Raw genomic sequence first — 20,296 nt, forward strand, 5'->3', positions numbered from 1 at the left:
TTTCTGGGGCTAGGAGACGAGGGATTGTCCCGAACCCCAAGTCTAGGGCTCCCCGACTCTACTCTGGAAGCCCGGCACCCGGAAGGCGCCGGGGTCCCGAGGGGCCTCGCCACATGGCCCTGGGCCCGCTGGACGACAGGGAGGGCGAGGAGACAGCCCACGGCCCCTGAATGCCACTGACCGGACACTGCGCAAACAGCTCAAATTCGCTTTAATGGGGGCGGCTCCCAGGTCCTGCCTGGGCCCCAAGGGTCTGGCGCTGGTGGGGACCGCAGTCTGCTTGCCCTTGCTGCCCTGCCTCCCCTTCCTGGCAGTCGGGTTGCCGGCCTTCCTCTTGCCCGAGGGCTTGGCGGTGGGGGGCCCCCCCGGGCGGGGCGGCGGCTCCTAGTCCAGCACCATGAAGTTGTAAAAGTAGTCCATGTCGGACACGGTATCTAGGACCTCGGGCACGCTGTAGTCCGAGGACTGCAGCTCGTCGGGCAGGTGCAGCGAGCGGATGTCGCTGGACGAGTCGTCCTTGCTGCCCCCGCTGTCGGGCAGGGCGGGCCCAGGGGGCTTGCACGGGGCCCCAGCGGGCTCAGCGCCACCCGGCAGGCAGTCAAAGAGCTTCCTCGTGTCCTCGAGCATCACCTTCTTGGGCGTCGTGAAGGCCCTGGCCACCTCAGGGGTCCTGGCCTCGCCTGCCCCCAGCGGGACCGCCTTGGGCTTGGTGGGGCCCGGCGGGTACAGCGGGCCGGGCCCGGCGCCGGGGGGCGGCTCCTTGAAGGCGAAGGTCAAGGGCTCGCCGGGCCCATCCAGCCAGCTCAGGCGGCCCTTGAGAGGTCCATAGGCGCCAGGGGGCAGCGTGGCCTCGGCGGGCAGCGTGGTGAGCAGCAGGGGCAACTTGCTCTCCTTGGGGGGCAGCGGGGGCGCCAGGCCTTGCTTGATCAAGGTGGGGGGCAGCTCCGCGAAGGCCGGGGACCCTCTGTCCCCTACGAAGCCCAGGGCCTCGGCCCCGGGTCCCTTGGACTGGAAGCAGGGCATGCGGTACCAGGGCCCCGCGGGGGGCGGCTGGTAGTGGCGGAACAGTGGGGGCAGCGGGGGCGGCACCGGGGCCCTGAAGCAGTGCTGTGCCTCCGGGAAGTAGGTGCCTGGCGAGGCGGGGCCCCCAGCCGCCAGCTTGTACAGGGACGACTGGCCAAAGTCGGTGGCGGCCCACTCGATTCGGTAGACGCGGGGGTCAAAGAAGCAGCCGCAGGGCGCCATCTGCAAACCTGTGGCCAGGGAGGGAGGCCCTGAGAGGGGCAGTTCTGGGACCCGCCTGGGGTGGACGGGGTCCAAACTGTGGGGCACGTCTGGGGCATGGAGAACACGGACCAATTTTGGGGTCCATTTGGGGAACAGGGACATAGGCTTTGCCTTTGGGGCCCTCTCTAGAGGTCAGGGGCCCCAGGCCTTGCTTTGGGGGCCCATCTGGGGGGCTGGGGACACCGGCCTGCCTTTGGGAGACCTGTTTGGGGAACAAGAAACATAGGCTTTGCCTTCAGGGCCCCATCTAGGGGATGAGGGACACAGACCTTGGTCCAGGGGTCTCTTTGGGGGACAGGGATTCGGGCCTTGCCTTCGGAGGAGGGAGCCATCTAGGGTCAAGGGTGGGAGCAAGATGCCCCTGCCCACTCCCCGGTCATCAAAGGTTGGTGGGAGGCCGGTACCTGCTGGAGGAGCTGGAAACACCTCTTTCTCCAGGTTTGGGGGGTGATAGACGTTGGAGGAACCTGTGGACAAAAACAGGCAGCTGGGTGGGGTCCTGAGGCTGGCGGGCAGAGCCCTGGTCCCTGCCCCGATGGGTGCCCCCCACCCTCGTACCCGCAGTGGGAAGAGGCTCTGTGCAGGCGGAAGCAGGCTGGCTGCCGGGCCCTTTGGTGGCGTCCAGGCTCCAGGGACTGAAGCCTTCTTGGGGAGCGGCGGGTGCGTAGAAGGGTTTGGGGTGCTGCATGGGGAGGCGGGGGCCTGGCCAGGCAGGCCAGGAGGGCAGCAGTTGGGAGCACAGGCAGCCCACTCAGAGAGGAGGCTCACTGTCCTGTGTAGTTCTGTTTCTACGGTTACTCCAGGCACAGGCTGTGGCCCGCCCACTGGTCAGGGTTCCGAGTAAGGGGCGGGGGAGGGGCGGGGCAGGCAGGGGCAGATGGGAAACCAAGGCAGCCAGAGATGGGCGTCACAGAGAGCATGGTGGACACTGGGCCCGGTCTGCTGCCTTCCGCCTCCCACCTCTGCCAGCAATGCCTGCCTGACAGCTCCAAGGCCCCTTCCTTCAGGCAGCCCGCCCTGATCCACACCCACACAGGCCAAGGCCCCATCTCATGAGCTATGGTGGCTTGTTTGTGGTCAAGGCCTTTGGGCACCAGCAGTGGCCAGTATGGGGCTGGTGAATGAGTGAGGAAGGAGGGAGCTGCGGGGATGGGGATGGTGGGGGAAAGCTGGGGTGGGGTGGGGGGTGGGGCAGCATGAGACAGCCTCAGGGTCACAAAAGGGCCTGGGTTTTAAAAGAATAAAATTTATTGCCTTCTCATTCCTTGGGGAGCCCGCTGGGCGCTCAGACACCCCCGCCCGCCCCTGCAGCTACTTGTAGGCGTTGGCCTTGTGCTTGGGCAGGAAGACGACATTGGGCGGCACCGGTCCCAGCAGCATCTCGCTGTGAGGAGGGCGGGAGCAGGGTCAGGCCTGGGGCGGGGTGGCCCCCGGCCCAGCTGGCCCCACACCCACTGGCTCCCTGGTGCACTATCTCCCAGGGCCTCGGCGGTTCCCGGGCACCTGATGCGGATCCAGTCGGCCGCCTTCTGGCTGGCCATGAGCGTCTCCAGGTAGTCGCGGCCCAGGTAGTAGGGCGGCCGCTCGTTGATCCTCTGCGGGAGCCGCTCCAGCAGGCCAACGGGCACGTACCTACAGACGGGGTGGGGGCGGCGGGGACGGGGTTGGGCCGGGCCTCCCCAAGACACCCCGCCCCGCCACCCCAATCCCACCTGCACAGGAAGGAGAGCCACTCAAGGAGGAAGCGGCGTGTCTTCTCCACGCCCTGCGTGTCCGAGCCCCAGCGCTCCAGGCCGTAGTGTGCGAAGTCCCGCAGGATGTCCAGGCGCTCAGACGACGAGATGTCCCAATGCCGCTGCTCCTTGATCTCCGTGAACAGCCACGGCTTGAGCAGGGCGCCGCTGCAGGCGGGCGGTGGTCAGCAGGCCGGTGGCGGAACCCCAGCCCCCAAACCCATGGTCCCCAACCTCCCGGCCATGCTCACACAACCTGCAAAGCCCAAGAGTTCCAAGCCACAACCCTGAGCCCACAGCTACAGAAAGTTCCAGTACCCTTCACCCCGGCCCCATAAGCAGCCACCTCTGACATCTCCCTGCCCGGGGAATAACAGAGCAGGGGGCGGGCTGGCGGGCTGGGGGGCACCGGCGTTGGGCACAAACTCAGACGCGCCCTCACCTCCCCCGAGCTGCAGGCTGGGCGCTCAGGGGTAGCCCTGGCTGGTTCTTTGTATCCCCGCCCCGGGCACACTTACCGGGCGATCATGATCCCAGCGACGCCAGTCTGCATGGCGCGGTTGGCGTCCTCGTACGACAAGATGTCCCCGTTTCCTGAAGGACAGAGACTGGGGCCTCAGGGAGCTGTGTGCAGGCGGGGATGCCGGGGCTTCGGGAGTTCTCCTCAGCCCAGCAGCATTCCCCATCGGGGCACGAGGGGGCCCAGGTGAGGAGTGGGCCCCGGTGCGTGGCCTCTGGTGGCAGGGGACCCACCGAAAAGGGGCATGGGGCTGGCTGCTGTCACGCACCGCTCGATGTAGTGCCAGTCGGCCAGCTTGGTGTAGCGCTGCTCCCGAGAGCGGCCCTGGAGCTGGAGGAGAGGCAGCCAGGTAGGGAGGGAGGGAGGGGCAGGGGGCGGAGAATCAGACAGAGACAGAGAGAGAGAAAGACCCAGAGAGCCCGGGAGAGACAGACTGAGAGAGACAGACAGACACACAGACAGACAGGTGGAGACAGAGATGGAGGGAGAGCCAAAGACCAGGAGGGAGGAGCAGGAAGGGAGGAATGGTTAGAAAGGGATGTGCCTCGGGGGTCCCAACACCCGCTGCGCCCCGAGTGAGTTGGAGTTGACGGCCCTCATGATACCCCGGCCCAACACATCACCAATCCCACTAGTAAGCATGCTTTATCTGTTTGACAAGTGTTTCTGATACCTGGCATCCCTAGCATCCCTGGCCTCACATCCTGTGCCCACAATTCCCAGGCTCTGGAAATTCCCTGGCATCCTCCCGGAAGACACACTCACTCAGGAAGCCCCCTAGAAACTCCTCTTCCTCCTCATCAGTGTCCACATGCCTGGCCGTGGCTGTCCATCTGCCAGCCCAGCCTCCTCTCCCACCACCTCTGTGCCGGCTCTCCACCCTTCTTCGGAGCTGCCCCAGAACCTTTCCAAAAATGCCTTTTCCTCCCTCTCAGCTCAGCCAGCGCCGGCTTCCCTCCTGGAAACCCACGTGTCCAAGCCTGGACTCTTGGGTGCAAACAATGAAGCTGAAAACGGGGGTGGGCGGGGTGGGCCAGTGTAAGGATTCAAGGGGATGTCTAGCCAGCTGGGACCAGGGCCCGCGAGGGGGCGCCAGGCTGGCTCTGGCTCTTGCCTTGTGCCCTCTCATCACCCCCCCTTCCCCCACCCCTGCAGGACGGGCCCCTCCGCGCACCAGGGACAGTTCTGCGTCTTGCAGGCTGCAACCCCAGGCTGTCTGCACGACGGGACTCAGAGCCACAGTTAGGGGGTGTGGATGACACGGGGGGCCGTGGGGGGGCGAGTGCATTTGGGGTCGGAGCCGGCAGCTGCGTTTGCAGAGCAAGCTGGGTCTTCAGTTTGAAGGGGGACCGGGGTCACCTGTGGGTGCGCCCCCAGCTGCTCCCCGCCGCGCCTGCTGGCGCCTTACAGAGCGTGCGTCTCCCATCCCGCCCCCAGGTGATGGTGAGCAACCCCCATTCCCTGGGGCTGCAGGCTGTCATCTACGAGGACGGCTACACCTACGAGGGGAACACCAAGCACAGACTGGTGAGCTCGCCCCTCCCCGTCCCCTCCCCCCCCCCAAACCCACGGGAGAGGGGCTCGGCCTTAACCGACTGGGCCAGCCAGGTCCAGCCGCCTCAGGGTGTCCCTCGTCGGACCTCCTTCCTGCTTCCCTTCCTTACACACACCCAGATAAGGTGCTGTGGAATGTTGAGGGGACACAGCCCCCGCCCCTCCCCCACCCCAGGCAGGCCGCAGTCCCCCAGAGAGTGAGGGCAGCAGGTGTCACACAGAAGGGTCAAGGAGGATGTGGCGGGGAGCCTGACCCACCCGGGGAGGGCGTGAGACCTGAGTTAGCTGGGTAAACCCAGGCATCAGGAGACAAGCCGGGGCCACCGGGAGGGTCTTGGCCAAATATGGGTCTGGGGGATCCATAGGGCAGAGCCAGGCCTCACAGTCACACCAGGGAGTTGGGACTTGACCCCAGACCACAACAGACTCTTTGGATCAGACCATGTCACATCACAGCTAAGTAGGAGGGGAAACTAAGTCACGCCCCACTGTGGGTCCCCGGGACAAAGGCAGGGAGCTTGGGGGTCATTCCCATGAGCTTCCAGAAGCCTTTCACGGGCTTAGAACCAGAGGCAGGCTGGATGGCTCCCGGGTTCCTCCTCCCAACACCCCCATCCTGCCCTCCGTCTCTCCTGAACCCTGATTGCGGGACCACCCTGGGCTGTTCCACTCTTGTAGTTGCATTTTCTCTTTTGCTTCTGCAGAACATTTCACTGAGGCAGCAGCAGCACTGGGGCAGGGCTGACCCCAACTTCACCTCCAGGTATGTCATCACCCGGATGGTAGTGCTGGGTGGCCCCAGGGTGTCCCCTTAGCAGGAGCCAAGGAATCAGGGCCGACATCCAGACTCCCCCCACTCCAAGGACAGTAAGGCGAGAACCATTAAACTCTTACAGAGAGACAAATACCATATGATATCACTTATTTGTGGAATCTAAACTGTGACACGAATGGACTTATTTATGAAATAGAAACAGACTCAGATATAGAGAACAGACTTGTGGTTGCAAAGGGGAAGGGGGAGGTGGGGGAGGGATGCGTTGGGAGTTTGGGGTTAGCAGGTGCAAACTATTATATATAGGAGAGGTAAACAACAAGGCCCTGCTGTATAGCACAAGAACTAGATTCAATATCCTGTAATAAACCATAATGGAAAAGAATCTGAAAAAGAATATACATACAGGGCTTCCCTGGTGGTGCAGTGGTTAAGAATACGCCTGCCAATGCAGGGGACACGGGTTCAAGCCCTGGTCTGGGAGGATCCCACATGCCGTGGAGCAACAAGGCCCGTGTGCCACAACTACTGAGCCTGCGCGTCTGGAGCCTGTACTCCGCAACAAGAGAGGCCGCGACAGTGAGAGGCCCGCGCACCGCGACGAAAGTGGCCCCCGCTTGCCACAACTAGAGAAAGCCCTCGCACGGAAACGAAGACCCAACACAGCCAAAAATAAAAATAAATCGAAAAATTAAAAAATTTTTAAAAAAGAACAATGAGAAAACATTGTATGCAGCTAGGTGATAATAAAACGGGCTCAGATGCTCTTTTCAATAAGTAATTCTATATAAATTAACAAAACTGACTCAAAAAGAGGAAGAAACTAGAGGGAGGGTGGTGCCACCATGCGTGAGCAGATGTTCTTGGTCAATATTCTGGACAGACTGGATGAACAGATGAATGAATGAATGGAGAAATGGATGGATGGATGGATGGATGGATGGATGGATGGATGGATGGATGGATGGGTGGATGGATGGATGGAAGGATGGGTGGATGCATAGATAAATGAATGAGTGGGTTGTTGATGCTTTTTACTGCAATAACACACACTCCCATTGCCTTGCAGCATAAAGAGACCCACAATATCAACCATCACTCTGGACATAGCCAACAAAGAAATTTCATGCTTGGACCTTAAGCCACTGTTATGACCAAAACTTTTGCTGTCCCATACTCTTTGTCCTTAGTGTTAAGACTGATGACAGCAGGCCTTGGCTGGCTTGTCCCCTAGTGGCTGGCCAAGCTCACACTCAGGATCTGGAAACGGAGGTGATTCTGCCCTGGTTGCCAAGGTCGCTGCCCCTTCCCCATCGTCTTCCCCCAGGGTTGTGCCTCAGGACACACCAACCTCGGAGCAGGTGTACTAGCTGGGGGTTATCAGACGGCGGGACCTTAGCGGTGCCCCACAGATCAGGCAGCTTCTTAGGACTTGACTCTGTGAGTCCCAGGCACCTGGACACCGCATTGCGACCCAGGCGCAGGGTTTCTGGTCCCGGCTGCGTCAAGTGCGCCCCCTCGTGGGCTTTCATGGTGCTCTCGCTGACCGGAGTCAGCGTCCACATCCCCGCCTTGGCTCTCCCCGCCACATCCCCCCGCCGCTGCAGACAGCCCGCATTTCAGTCGGTTGTGACCTGGAGAAGAAGATCGTCATTCAGAAGTGAGTATGTCGATATGGGGTGGAGAGTGGAGAAGTGAGAGGTGGCGAGGTGGGGAGTGGGGACTGGATGAGATGGTCACCATTGCTTCACAACTGCTAAAGTCGGGTGACACTACTCTGTCTGCTTTTGCATACGTTTAACATTTCCATAACGAATAGCTCAATAATTAATCCTAACAGATTAAGTTAGAGTCTACAGTGGGTGGCTGCCCTCTCCCACCACCCCCCACCGACTTGGTGAAATTTACATGTTCTCCCTGCTCCCTCATCCTTTGCTCATTCCCTTTCTCCCTTTTAGTCCCTGAGTTCCTCATTTTGATGAAAATTGCTCAGAGAGGGCTTCCCTGGTGGTGCAGTGGTTAGGAATCCGCCTGCCAATGCAGGGGACACAGGTTCAAGCCCTGGTCCGGGAAGATCCCACATGCCGCGGAGCAACTCAGCCCATGCGCCATAACTACTGAGCCTGCGCTCTAGAGCCTGCAAGCCACAACTACGGAGCCCGCCTGCCACAACTACTGAGCCCACGCGCCTCGAACCTGTGCCCCGCAACAAGAGAAGCCACCGCAGTGAGAAGCCCACGCTCCGCAAGGAAGAGCAGCCCCCGCTCGCCGCAACTAGAGAAAGCCCGTGCACAGCAACGAAGATCCAATGTAGCCAAAAATGAATAAATGAAGTAAATAAATTTATAAAACTGCTCAGAGATTTTGGGTTTAATCGCCTGCTGAAAATCTGAGGAACTTTGCCTCCAGGATCCATAGTTACTGCAAAGAACGCAGCCATGAGAGACCAAGAAAAAGAAAGGAAGAACCCCTGAAGACTGGCCAAACTGCCCTACGTTTTCCCCTTCGGGCGGTGGGGTGCCAGCAAATGAGCGACAGCCAGTTCTGGGGGAGGCCCAGATTTGTGGCATTTGCCAATTCCCGTGGTGTAAATGCTCCCATGGAGCCTACAGATCACTACCAAAGTGAGTCTCTACTGGCTCATGAAACTCCTGAGGATATAACAGCTGTCTCTCGGAGCTAGTAAGAGCCAGCCTCAGCGCTCCACTGCATGGGGCAATAATAAAGTCAAGTGACGGTTTTACCAGATTTTCCCCCCAAAAGGGAAACGCTTTATTGAGTCAATAAATGATGTTAGCAGTATTTAGAACATATGTGCAGGAAAGTCTTTAAAACAATCTTTTCAAAGCTGCTGCCATGGGCTTCCCTGGTGGCGCAGTGGTTGAGAGTCCGCCTGCCAATGCAGGGGACACAGGTTCATGCCCCGGTCCGGGAAGATCCCACATGCCGTGGAGCGGCTGGGCGCGTGAGCCATGGCTGCTGAGCCTTTGAGTCCGGAGCCTGTGCTCCACAACGGGAGACGCCACAGCAGTGAGAGGCCTGCGTAACGCAAAGAAAAAAAAAAAAAAAAAAAAAAAGCTGCTGCCATAAAGAGAGTGGGAAAGGTATTTGCCACACGTGTAACTAAAAAGGGACTTGTATCCAGAATTTATAAAGAATTCCTACGAATCAGAAAAAAAAAAGTATAGAAAAAAATGGGCAAAAGGCTTCAGCAGGCACTCCCAAAAAAGGGGGGGAAAAGGCTGATAAACACAAAAAGGTGTTGAAAAAGTGGTCCATTTCATAGGAAAATGAAAATGAACGCTACGATAGAGACCGATACTCGGCACGAGCATGGCAGAATTGACAAAGCCTGCAAAGTAGTACTATAAGGATGGGAACCCCTCTGGCAGCCTCAGGAACCCCCAGACATTGCCGGTGGGCGTGTACATTTTTCGGCTGCTTTGGAAAGCACTTCTTTCCACCAGCAATTCCACTCATGCACATCTGCACTGATCTAGGTTCCAGAATGTTCTCAGCAGCATTACTCTGAATAGCTCCAAGCTGGAAGCAGGCCAACTGAAATGTCCATCGACAGAAGGATGGGTAAACCAAGTGCAGGGTTTTGGTACAACAGAATGTCACAGCAGGGAAAACGAACGGGGCAGAAGTGCCTGGATGGATCGTACAAACGTGGGCATGGAATCAAAAGAATACACAGCATGATTCTAGTCTTAAAAAAAAAAAAATCCAAAATCAGGGGAACTCCCTGGCAGTCCAGTGGTTAGGACTCTGCACTGCCACTGCAAGGGGCACAGGTTCCATCCCTGGTTGGGGAACTAAGATCCCACAAGCTGGGTGGCACAGAAAAAAAAAATCCAAAATCGGGCAAAAATAAACTACAGTCAGCCCTTGTATCTGCAGGTTCTGCATCCCCGGATTCAACCAGCCAAGGGTGGATCGTGTTTAAGTTCGTGGCTGGTTGAATCTGTGGCTGTGGACCCCGAGGATACAGAGGCCCCACTATGGGACTTGAGCATCCTCGGATTTTGTTATCTACGGCAGATCCTGGACCAATCCCCTGCAGATACCAAGGGAGGACTGCATGTTGCTTAAGAATACATGCACAGATGGTAACAGTACAAAGAAAAACAGGGAAAGGATTGTCTCAAAAGTCAGGACACCCAGCTCCCACATCTCCACGTGTAACATCATTCTCCAATACAAGGAATTAGGGCTCCTTGGCGAAATGGCTGATTCTAGGCCAGGCAGGGAAGATTCAAGATGAGCCTGGAGCATCTTGGAGAACCAGAAAGTAAGAAAGGGCTCAAAATTCAACCAATGGGGAGATAACATATGTCAAAGGGAACAATTCACAATTCTTTGGTCCCGCATGGGTTCGGGCAGCTTCTCACTATCTTTTGTTGCTCGCAGTGAAATCTCAGCCTGTTACAATGGCGTCCTCGACCCCGTGGCCCTTCAGGACAACTATAGCTACGTCATTGAGAGGTGAGCCCCCCCCCACACACACACATGTCCATTAGGTATGCATGAGCCAAAGGCGAATCAAGAATCATTATTTAAATTTTTATTTATGTATTTGGCCGCACGGCGCCAGCATGAGGAATCTTAGTTCCCCCACCAGGGACTGAAACCCCCTGCAGTGGAAGCTCAGAGTCTTAACCACTGGACCTCCAGGGAAGTCCCAAGAATCATTTTTAAACCGTAATGGAAAAGAAAACAATTTTTTTTTTGAAGAAAGGAAAAAAAGGATCATTTTAAAATTGATACCGTGCCAATTGATATCCAGCCCACAAGGAATCCGAGGGAGCGAGCAGACAGGTAGGGAAGGTGGCTGGGCCTTCGGGGAATCAGTGTGATGTGGCAGGGCCCCTGGCCCAGGTCTGCCCAGGCTCTGCCACCTTCTGGGCCAGCCTTCAGACCCCTCCCCAGCCTGCCACCAGCTCCTGGAGCCAGGTCCCCTCTTCATCCCAGCTAGCGGAGTTGGCCAGACACTGTCCAGCCAAGGCAGGAGGGGGTGGCCGGCCAAGGTGACCCCCTCTGCAGGGCGGCACAGAGAGCCCCTCCCACACTGGTGCACACCACCAACCCCCTGGCATGGGAAGACACTCGTGGGTCTTCTACGACGTGACCCTCCCCCCTCCAACACAAGCCAAGAGTCCGTCCCCCATCCAGACCCACGGCCGAGACGGAAACCGGTGCTGCTGGACTTGCCAACCAGTGAGGCTGCAGCCAGAGCGCCTGGGGGCATGAGAGTGTGTGAGTCAGGGGCTCCAGAGAGAGAGAAGCCACAGGATGTATGTGTGAGACAGAGAGACACAGAGGCACAGAGGCACAGAGAGACAGAGACAGAGTGACAGAGACAGAGATTTATTTTAAGGACTTGGTTCCCGGACTGTAGAGGTCTGGTGAGTGCACAGTCTGATGGGGGAGGCTGGGGGCTGGCAGCTCAGGGAAGAGTTGCAGTTCTAGTTCAAGGCCATCTGCAGGCCGACTTCTTTCTTGCTGGGGGAGGCCCATGTTTGTTCTACTCAGGCCTCCAGCTGCACCCACATTAGGGAGAGCACTGCTTTACTGATTTCAATATTAACCTCTGCCCCAAAGAAGAGCCTCACAGAAACACCCAGAATCTCATCTGAACACAGTCGAGGTGCTGGGGCCCAGCTAAGTGGACCCGGAATGTCAACCACCGCAGGGGTCCCAAGGTCATTTCGACCATGACTCTGACTCCCCCGCTCAGACACGCCTCCATGATCGTGACCCCATGTGCAGGGAAGAAGCGGAGCTGTGGGTGGGGGGACGTCCGGGCGCCTGGTGGGAGCTCGCCCGTGTCTGTGTCCTGCTCTCCCACACGGAAGCCTACGACCCCAACTTCCGGGGTCAGAAGGCCACGGAGGACCTGGAGGTGCCTTACCACTATGAGAAGCTGGGCTGCCCCATTCTCGTCTACTACGACACCCCATGGAAGCCGGTGGTGGAGCTGTGAGGACCCACCCCCCAGTCCCCCTCCCCGCCAGCCCCCCGCCGCCCTCACCATCATCACAGGCCCCCAGAGCCCTCTCCACCCCTTTGCTCTGGCCGCATCCTCTCCCTGCCTTTTCCCTCCGTAGCTCTCAGCTCACACGTCCCCTCCCCTTCCCCGTCTTAGCTCGGCGGCCTTAACAAAACACCACAGACTCGGGGGCTTAAACAGCAGACACTGACCTTCTCACAGTCCTAGAGGCCGGAAGTCCAAGTTCAAGGTGTGGGCAGGCTGCTTCCCCCAGGCCTCTCTCCTTGGCCGCAGAGGCTGCCACTTCCCGTGGCATCAGGGCCCACCCTTATCACCTCACTCAACTTTGATTGCCTCGTTAAAGGCCCCACCTCCAAATCCAGTCGCACTGGGTGTTAGGGCTTCACATAGGAATTTGGGGGACACATTTCAGGCCATGCCACTGGCTCTGCCCCCTTCGGTGGATTCTGTCTTCCTTCATTCCGTCCCCATCCCCACGCCGCCCCCGCACACCACTGCACTAAATAGCTGTTGACGGACTGAACGGTGGCAGAAACCACTCACACGTGGCAACACTTAGGTTCATTAGAACGTCACGTGTTAGCTCCTCGTGGCCTCAGTCGCACACCCAGGTGAGACTGTGGGCTGGGCACGCCCCGAACTCAGAGCTGCCACGTGGTGGGGTGCCTGCCGGCCTGGGGTGAGGACCAAGGGAAGGGTCCCATCAGAGGAGGGGTGTAAGCCCCAACCTGGCAGGAGACAAACGTGCATCCAAAAATAAGTTTTGTTTTTCTTTTTTCTGGCCCCCGCGTCTTGTGGGGAACTTAGTTCCCCGTCCAGGGATGGAAGCCGGGTACGCGGCAGTGGAAGCCCAGACCCCTAACCACTGGACCACCAGGGAATTCCCCCCCAAATAAGGATTTAGAACAACCTTAATTCACCGACCTAAATGTATACCTCTGGAATGTTTGCAGGTGTCAAAAAATAAGCAACCCCCAGTCCCTGACCCCGACCTCGTCAGCGTCCTGTCCAAATAAGCAACCCCGACCCCGTCAGCGTCCTGTCCCCACCTGCCACTGCATATCCGCGTTGTCTGTCCCAGAAGTGTCAGCCTGGTGGGGGGAGAGGGTGGCCCTGCCCTGCTCTGCCACCTCCCACCACCCCCAGATGGTCTCAGAACACATCAGGGCCCCCAGCCTCCCCCCCCAACGACGGCCCCCCAGCAGCCTTGCCTGTGTATGGTGTGTCCCAGGTGGAGGGAAGGAAAGTTCCAGGAGGTGGTCGAGGCCGAGTACGTCCTGCTGGAGGTGAACGGGCTGTTCACGTACACACGCCCTGACGGCCGACATGGCCCTCTGCAGTTCCCAGCCGCAGAACTGGACCACCATCGCCAAGACGGCCGGCGACAAAGGGCCCTTCGCCTGGGACCGAGAGGTAGGGCCTGCGTTCTGATTATTCCCAAAACAGGTCGCAGAAGGCGACGACAGGTCAGGCCCACTGTGTGTTGGGGGCCGACTCAGTCTGTTCAGGCTGCTGTAAAGATCACCATGGACCCTGCGGCTTGTAACAGCAGCATTGGTTTCTCACGGTTCTGGAGGCTGAGTCAAAGATCAAGGCGCCAGCAGATTTGGTGTCTGGCTCCTGGGTGGTGCCTTCTGTGTCCTCACATGGCAGAAGGAGGAGGGAGCACTCCTGGGTCCCTTTATAAGGGCGCCAATCTCCTTCAGGAGGGCTCCACCCCCAGGACCTAATCAGCTCCCAAAGGCCCCGCCTCCTAATACATCACCTTCTGGGGTAGGTTTCAACATATGAATGGGTGGGGGGCGTGGCAGACATTCAGTCTCTAGATGGGGCGGCAGGGGATGGAAATGTAAGATGCACAAACTCTTTGGGAATCTCTCCCAAGGGAATCGGAGACGATCGGAGGTGTAGGGACGAAGGCGCTCATGGAGCAGACTGCTGATGATGTGCAAACTTCTGGAACCATCCAAATGCCCGTCATTTAAGGGGCTTGATTATATTTACGGTCTGTTCTGCTCAAGGTGAAATTCACATAACCGATAATGAACGATTTTAACGCGTGCAACTCCTACAACTCGGGTATGCGTTTTGTGCATTCGCAATATTACCCAAACACCACCACCCTGACCGTTTCTTTAAAAAGAACGAGCCACACACGGAGCTTTGCTTATTTATTATTTTCTGACTGTGCCGGTGTTTGTATTTGCATTCTTTTTATTAGCCCTCTCGTTCAAAGTGGCATGCATGCATTTAAGAGATTGTCCCATTACTTTTTTTTCCCATCAGCCCTGGTGGCCGATTTTGTAGAACCCTGAGGGCTTTTCTATCAAGACAGAGCCACAGTGCCTGCATGTCCAGCACAGTCATTGGATGGGCTGGCTGTTAAACAGCCACTGAACTGCTAAAACACTAAAAACCATGAGGTGGAGCTAGCTGTGGCAAATAAATGGTCTTTAGGCAAAGCAGCTGTCTCCATTTTATTTCACATAGTTTATATGCAGTCCAGCTTTTCTTCTTTTACTCCCAAAGGATTTTTTTTTTTTTTTTTTTTTTTTTTTGCGCTATGGACCCAGCTGCTCTGCAGCATGTGGGATCTTCCCGGACCGGGGCACGAACCCATGTCCCCTGTACTGGCAGGCGGACTCTCAACCACTGCACCACCAGGGAAGGCCCCTTCTCTGCATTTTTAAGAGCTCTTTATAGATCCATGAGATTAAGCTTTTATTTGCGATGTAATTTGCTAATAGTTCCCCCAGTTTGCCTCTTTTGTCTTTCGGTTTTTGCTTACTTTGCCATGCAAAATGAGTTCCTTCTATTCTCTTTCTTTATTTTTGGCTGCACCACGGTGCATGCGGGATCTTAGTTCCCCGACCAGGAATCAGCCCCATGCCCCCTGCAGTGGAAGCGTGGATTCTTAACCACTGGACCGCCAGGGAAGTCCCGAGTTCCTTATTTCTCATAACGTTGGACTCACTGCTATTTTTACACTTTTGCTTTGGGAATGTCCATCTCTTCTCTTGTTTACAAGCCTAGCCCCATCCTCCCTTCTGGGTCCACAGGCAAATAGTGCAGAAGATCAGGGTGTAGGCGAGACCCTTAGTATGTGTTTAGCTCAGGGAGCCAGCGTGATGCACCGGTGAAGGGCAAACAGTTGAGTTCAAGGGCATATCCCCCTTTATGTGACACCCCGGGATCTGAAGGCAGGGTGGAGAAGCCACAGCTGCCACCTGGGCACCCACGACTGCTTCCCGAGAAGCCCTGGTGGCTCTGTCTCACTTCCACCGTCAGGTTCCCCAGGTGTGTTAGTCAGCTAGGGCTGTGTAACAAAAGGACCACAAACCAGATGGGTTAAACACCAGAAATTTATCCTCTCCCAGTTCTGGAGGCCAAAAGTCCCAGATCGAGGTGTCGGTAGGGCTGGTTCCTTCTGAGTCCATGAGGGAGAATCTGTCCCAGGCCTCTGGCCTGGTTTCTGGTGATTTGCTGGCCATCTTTGCATTCCTTGGCTTGTAGATGCATCGCCCCAATCGCTTGCTTCATCTTCCCATGGTCTTGTCCCTGTGCGTGTCGTCTCTGGGTCTAAATTTCCCCTTATTCTAAGGACACCAGCCATACTGGATCAGGCCCACTCTAGTGACCTCATGTTCACTTGATTCCCTGTAAAGACCCCATCTCCAAATAAGGTCACCACCTGAGGTCCTGGGGGTTAGGACTCTGACATATGACTTGTGGGAGGGACTCAACTCAGCCCATAACACCAAGAGCACATGCCATCAGCAGCATGTGATTCATACCAAGACTCACAGTTGCAAGGGACCCTGGTGAGCAGAGCTGTTATGCCTGCAGCCCCCAAAGCTGGGGCAGGCACAGGAGAAGGAAGGTGGGAAGAAGGCTCCACAGTCACCAATCGGCTGGCCTGCCCAGCGGGCACTTGGTCCTGGACTCACACCCCTGGGTGCTGGTGGGTGGTGGCACCGGTGGGGCCGTGTGTGCGGCGGTAGCGCCTGTGGGCTGGCACGGTCCTTCCCGGCCCCCGGGGCCAGCAGGCACGTCTCTGTCCTCCTCCCCAGAATTATGTGAGCTGCCACGACCCTAACAACAATGCACCCTTGAGATGGCCCAAAGTCCCGTATCAGATCTTGGGAGGCCCGACAGAGAACAAGGTCGTTTTCGACCAAAGAAACGGCATCTACATCTTCTTCATTTCCATCGTGGATCCATACTACAGGTGAGTCACCCTGTACCAGGGGCCTCTGGGGGAAGAGCTGGCTCTCTGGGGGCAGGTTGCACACATGAGGGGGACCCACTTTTCTCCCTCCTCTAGGATGACATTTGTTCACTTCCTAAATAAATCCTCATTCAAAGGCCATGCTGGGTGCGGGGGAACAGCAATGACCAGCAGCCCTGTTCCCGCCCTCAGGGACCAGAGTCACCCTCATGCCATGTCTAACGGGTGGGGTGCAGGGGCCGGTGTAGACTGGCTCCCAAACACGGATCATTAGATATCCAGGGATTTTGCAAGCCGGTTGGCTTCCCGCTGGCAGCCGGAGTACTGACACCACGGAAAGGAAACTGACACTCATTACAGGCCAGCCCAACCCTGCCCCAGGAGCTGGCTGTTAATACTCGCCACCCACTGTGCTGGTTCAGATCATTAACGTCTCCCACTGGGAGGGGGAACATGGGCGGCATTATTCCCTGCTCCCCCATCACCTATCCCTTCCACACGGACACAAAGTCCACCCCAAAAGCACGGGGAGACCCTGCCTTCCCTAAAGGCCCCAGACCCTGGACCAGCTCTGGGATGCCACTGGCAGAAGGCACCAGGGTGGGGATGCCCAGGGGAGAGAGGTGTCTGCCTGCAAGGCTCATCCCCTGCCCTCCCTGCACCTTGCCTCCAGCAGAGCCCCCAGCGACTTCCCCCCCTTACCTGGGTGTCCTTCCCTCCATCCTGCCATCCCTACCTGCTCGCAGCCACCTGAGGGACGCTTGTGGCCCCGCTCAAGCCCCCCACTCCGCGTCCACTGTGATGAGAGCTTTGTTGGTCTCTTCTGCCCGCCCCCCACACTGAGCCTGGGCATGGAGGCGGGGGGGAATCCCTTGTCTCCAGAGCAGGGGACCACAGGGGTCCTGGGGAAAAATACGATCTCTGCGAAAATATGTAAGATGTTACGGAAAAACCCAAACGAACTTTTTGGCCAACACGATACAGAGACGACCACAGATTTATAGAGGATAGAAGTTAAGTGGATATAAATGGAACTCAGTGCCCGGCGTCAATGCTCCAGGCCCAGCTCTTGTCCCCGTGAGTTTTAAAACGTTTGCCGGGGGAATTCCCTGGCGGTCCAGTGGTTAGGCTCTGCGCTTTCACTGCCGAGGACCTGGGTTCGATCCTCGGTCGGGGAACTAAGATACTGCAAGCTGAGCAGCGTGGCCAAAAAATAAAAAAAAACCCAGTTTGCTGGGGTGAAGGGTGAGGCCCCCAAAGGCGGTGCCCCACGGCCTCTCCCTGCCCGCCCCTCGCAGCTACTGTCACCTGGAGACCACCTTCAGCGTCTACGTCTACGGGGCCTTCCCACTGCCCATCTTCCCGCCTGAGATCACCATCGTCCTGCTCACGGGGGCCACCCTGCTGTCTGTATGGCTGGCCTACATGATCCCCGAGCTGCTGCACACTGAGCAGGGCCTCAGGGTCAAGGGCTTCTGGGTCAGTCTGCGCAGGAGATGCAGGAAGTCTCGTGCGTGTGTCTGGGCCAGGTGCTGAGCACGCCCTGGGGTTGGAGGTGGGGTGGCAGGGAGGGGGCAGAGTTGTCTTGAAATAAAGCGTTTGGTAAGAGAGCCGGCAGCAGTGGGTGTCACTCATGTTTTGTGGGGTTTCTACACCCACCTGCCTCCCTCAACATTCTGGCACCACAGTCCCTTTGAACTACGGCACCTACGTGGGTTGTGAACAGTGAGAAGGTGGGCGGCCCAAGTCCCAGCGAACAGGAGCTTTTGGTGAAACGAGCCGGCACAGGCATGTGGTGAGATCATCAACCGGCAAGTCCCAGAGATGCATCGGACACTTGACGTGTTCTGTTAGAGAAACGTGAGACCCAAGGAAAAGGGCGGGGGCTGCAGAAGACGGGGACGGGGCGTGGGTCCACCTCTGTTGATAAGCCCTGACATATACGCAGACCAACATGCTTACGTGTGTTTCGTGATGTCCATGAACAAAACTTGGAAGCATAGCACATATTTCACACGTACCTGTGTTATGCATACATATGTATACAGATGATGTGCACACATGCATGTGTATACGTATGTGCAGAGGTATGTATACATACATGTATATAACACATAGGTACATAAGGCATACACATACACGCGTGTGTAGATATTGTGCATGTATGTGCCTGTGTGTATACATGTACATGCATATTGCCTATGTGTGGATGATGTGTACATACATCTACACGTGTATTCATATGTCTATAATACACGTTCACGTACGTGTGTAGGCATGTGTGGGTGATGTGTATGTCACACGCGAGCACTTGTATAATGTGAACACACGTGTGCGCATGTATATATGCATAAGCTCATCACGCACGTGTGTAGATAACATGCATGCTCACACGTGTACATGCACGTATGCATGTGTACAGATGCATGCATCTGTACGTGTACACACCTGTGTATGCACATGTGAATACACATATAGGTGTGCATACAATGTACACATACGTGTATATGCATGTCTGATCAGTCTATCCATCCGTTCAGAGCTTCCCTCTCCCACACTTCATTCAAACCCCAGGTGGCACGGGACAGTTGTCTCATTCTAGTGAAAACTTTCTCAATGACTTTTCTGATCACTCTGAGGTTAAAAGAACACATCCAACGGTCATTTAAACTGCGCGACACAGGGAATTCCCTGGAGGTCCCGTGGTAGGACTCTGTGCTTTCACTGCTGGGGCCTGGGTTCAATCCCTGGTCGGGAAGTACGATCCCGCAAGTGGCTCGGCCAGAAAAAAAAAAAAAATTGCCCAGTACGCTCTCCACCCAGTCGTTAAAAACCTCCACTCCCACACCCACTGCAGTGGGCAGTCACCACACCCCCACCTCCGGGGGCTGCCTGGTCCACCTTCCACGCCTCTCTGGAGGGGACGGGTTAGGCTGCCAGGTGATCCTCATTTCACAACCCTTGGCCCGCATTAATCTTAAAGAAAATCAAGCCCATCCTGTCACATCTGCCTCATTTGCCAGGGCCTTCCCTTCTTGGGGGCACTTCGTATTTGTCTCAAAAATACCCCTAACACGGCTGCAGGCACAGCAGGCTGAGAGGGAAGCGGGGGAAGGGAGCTCCTGGCTCCTCCAGGCCCGCATCCTGTTCACAACACAGACAGGCGGTGATCCCGGTACAGCCCAGACTGGCTGGCCACCTCTGTCTCCCTGAGCCCTGGAACCCGTAGGCTCGAGGCATGGTGCCAGCAGCCAAGACCCCCTGCCCACACGCAGCCACCTCCTGGATCCTAGTCAAGCGCCCTGGGTTCCCCAGCAGACACCAGCAGGGAAGGTCCCCGAGACCCAGCCCAGGGCCTGGGGCAGGAGGGCCCTTCCTCTGGCAGGGGAGGGGAGCTCCATCTCTCCTTACCTCCTTAGGTGTCACTGGGAAACCAACTCACCCCGTTCACAGTCGCCTGGAGTATTTCAGGGGAGGGTGTGGCCGGCGGCTGCCCCGGGCTCTCCAGAAGCAAAAGGCAGACGAGAGCCTGGCCCAGGGTACAGGGGGGAGGGAGCTCCGTGGACTGGAGAGGGAAGGAGCGGAGGCAGGAGGGAACAGGTGTGAGCACTGAAGCTCCAAAACCACTGCAAGCCCGCCCCGTGCCTGCCCCCTGGGAAGCAGAACCCAGGTGTGGCTGGGCCCGAGGCAGAGATGCAGGGGCCTGGCTGGATGCCCATCCTGGGACAGGCACACCCACCCTGGCCTCTGGCCCCCAGCTGGGCTGCAGGTGCACTCTGCATGCCCGTCTGGGTCACCTGTGAGCCAGGTGGACACCGTCTCCCACATGCCTGCCCTGCCCCCACTCTCAGACCTCCACCCAGCACTTGCCTCTGCACCCCAGGCCCCCCAGCTCTCCGCGTGAACACGAGCGGGGGCGTTCCCATTCACCATCGGGGACACCGGCCCCTCCACCTGGGCCGAGGCCGAGCCCAGCCCGCAGGCCTCTCCCCAGGCCCCACCCCGCTTGCTGCTGTGTCTCCAGGCAAGTTCCTGCCCATCTCTGGGCAGACCTGACTTTCCCCATCAAACATGGAGGTGAAATCCTTGCAGTGCACGAGTCCGGGCAGTGTCTCCCCACCTCCCAGCAGCACCCCCATCCCTGCCGGGTGACTTGGATTTTCTGGGGCTAGGAGACGAGGGATTG

The 20,296-nt window shown here is 57.5% G+C and overlaps 1 protein-coding gene and 1 pseudogene across 2 annotated transcripts; one reads left to right on the forward strand and one right to left on the reverse strand.

Annotated features, from left to right (window-relative positions):
• Positions 1–42: 42 nt before the first annotated feature.
• LOC307051119 (proline-rich protein 22-like) lies at positions 43–2,207 on the reverse strand (annotated as a pseudogene). The gene is made up of 3 exons: positions 1,846–2,207; positions 1,692–1,754; positions 43–1,253 (listed from the first exon to the last, which is right to left on the reverse strand). The product of its transcript is annotated as a proline-rich protein 22-like (transcript).
• A 1,871-nt stretch (positions 2,208–4,078) lies between these two features.
• On the forward strand, positions 4,079–20,166 carry LOC307051120 (cation channel sperm-associated auxiliary subunit delta-like; the record flags this gene model as incomplete). Its single annotated transcript, XM_079701468.1, is given in 13 exon segments — positions 4,079–4,174; positions 4,978–5,067; positions 5,799–5,857; positions 6,939–7,017; positions 7,477–7,529; positions 10,283–10,357; positions 11,723–11,851; positions 13,114–13,191; positions 13,193–13,295; positions 15,953–16,110; positions 17,409–17,639; positions 19,564–19,649; positions 19,994–20,166. Coding segments are annotated over 13 exon segments (1,410 nt in total).
• Positions 20,167–20,296: the final 130 nt, after the last annotated feature.

This window comes from Hyperoodon ampullatus, assembly GCF_949752795.1.
Source record: "Hyperoodon ampullatus genome assembly, chromosome: 4".
Lineage (NCBI taxonomy): Eukaryota > Metazoa > Chordata > Mammalia > Artiodactyla > Ziphiidae > Hyperoodon > Hyperoodon ampullatus.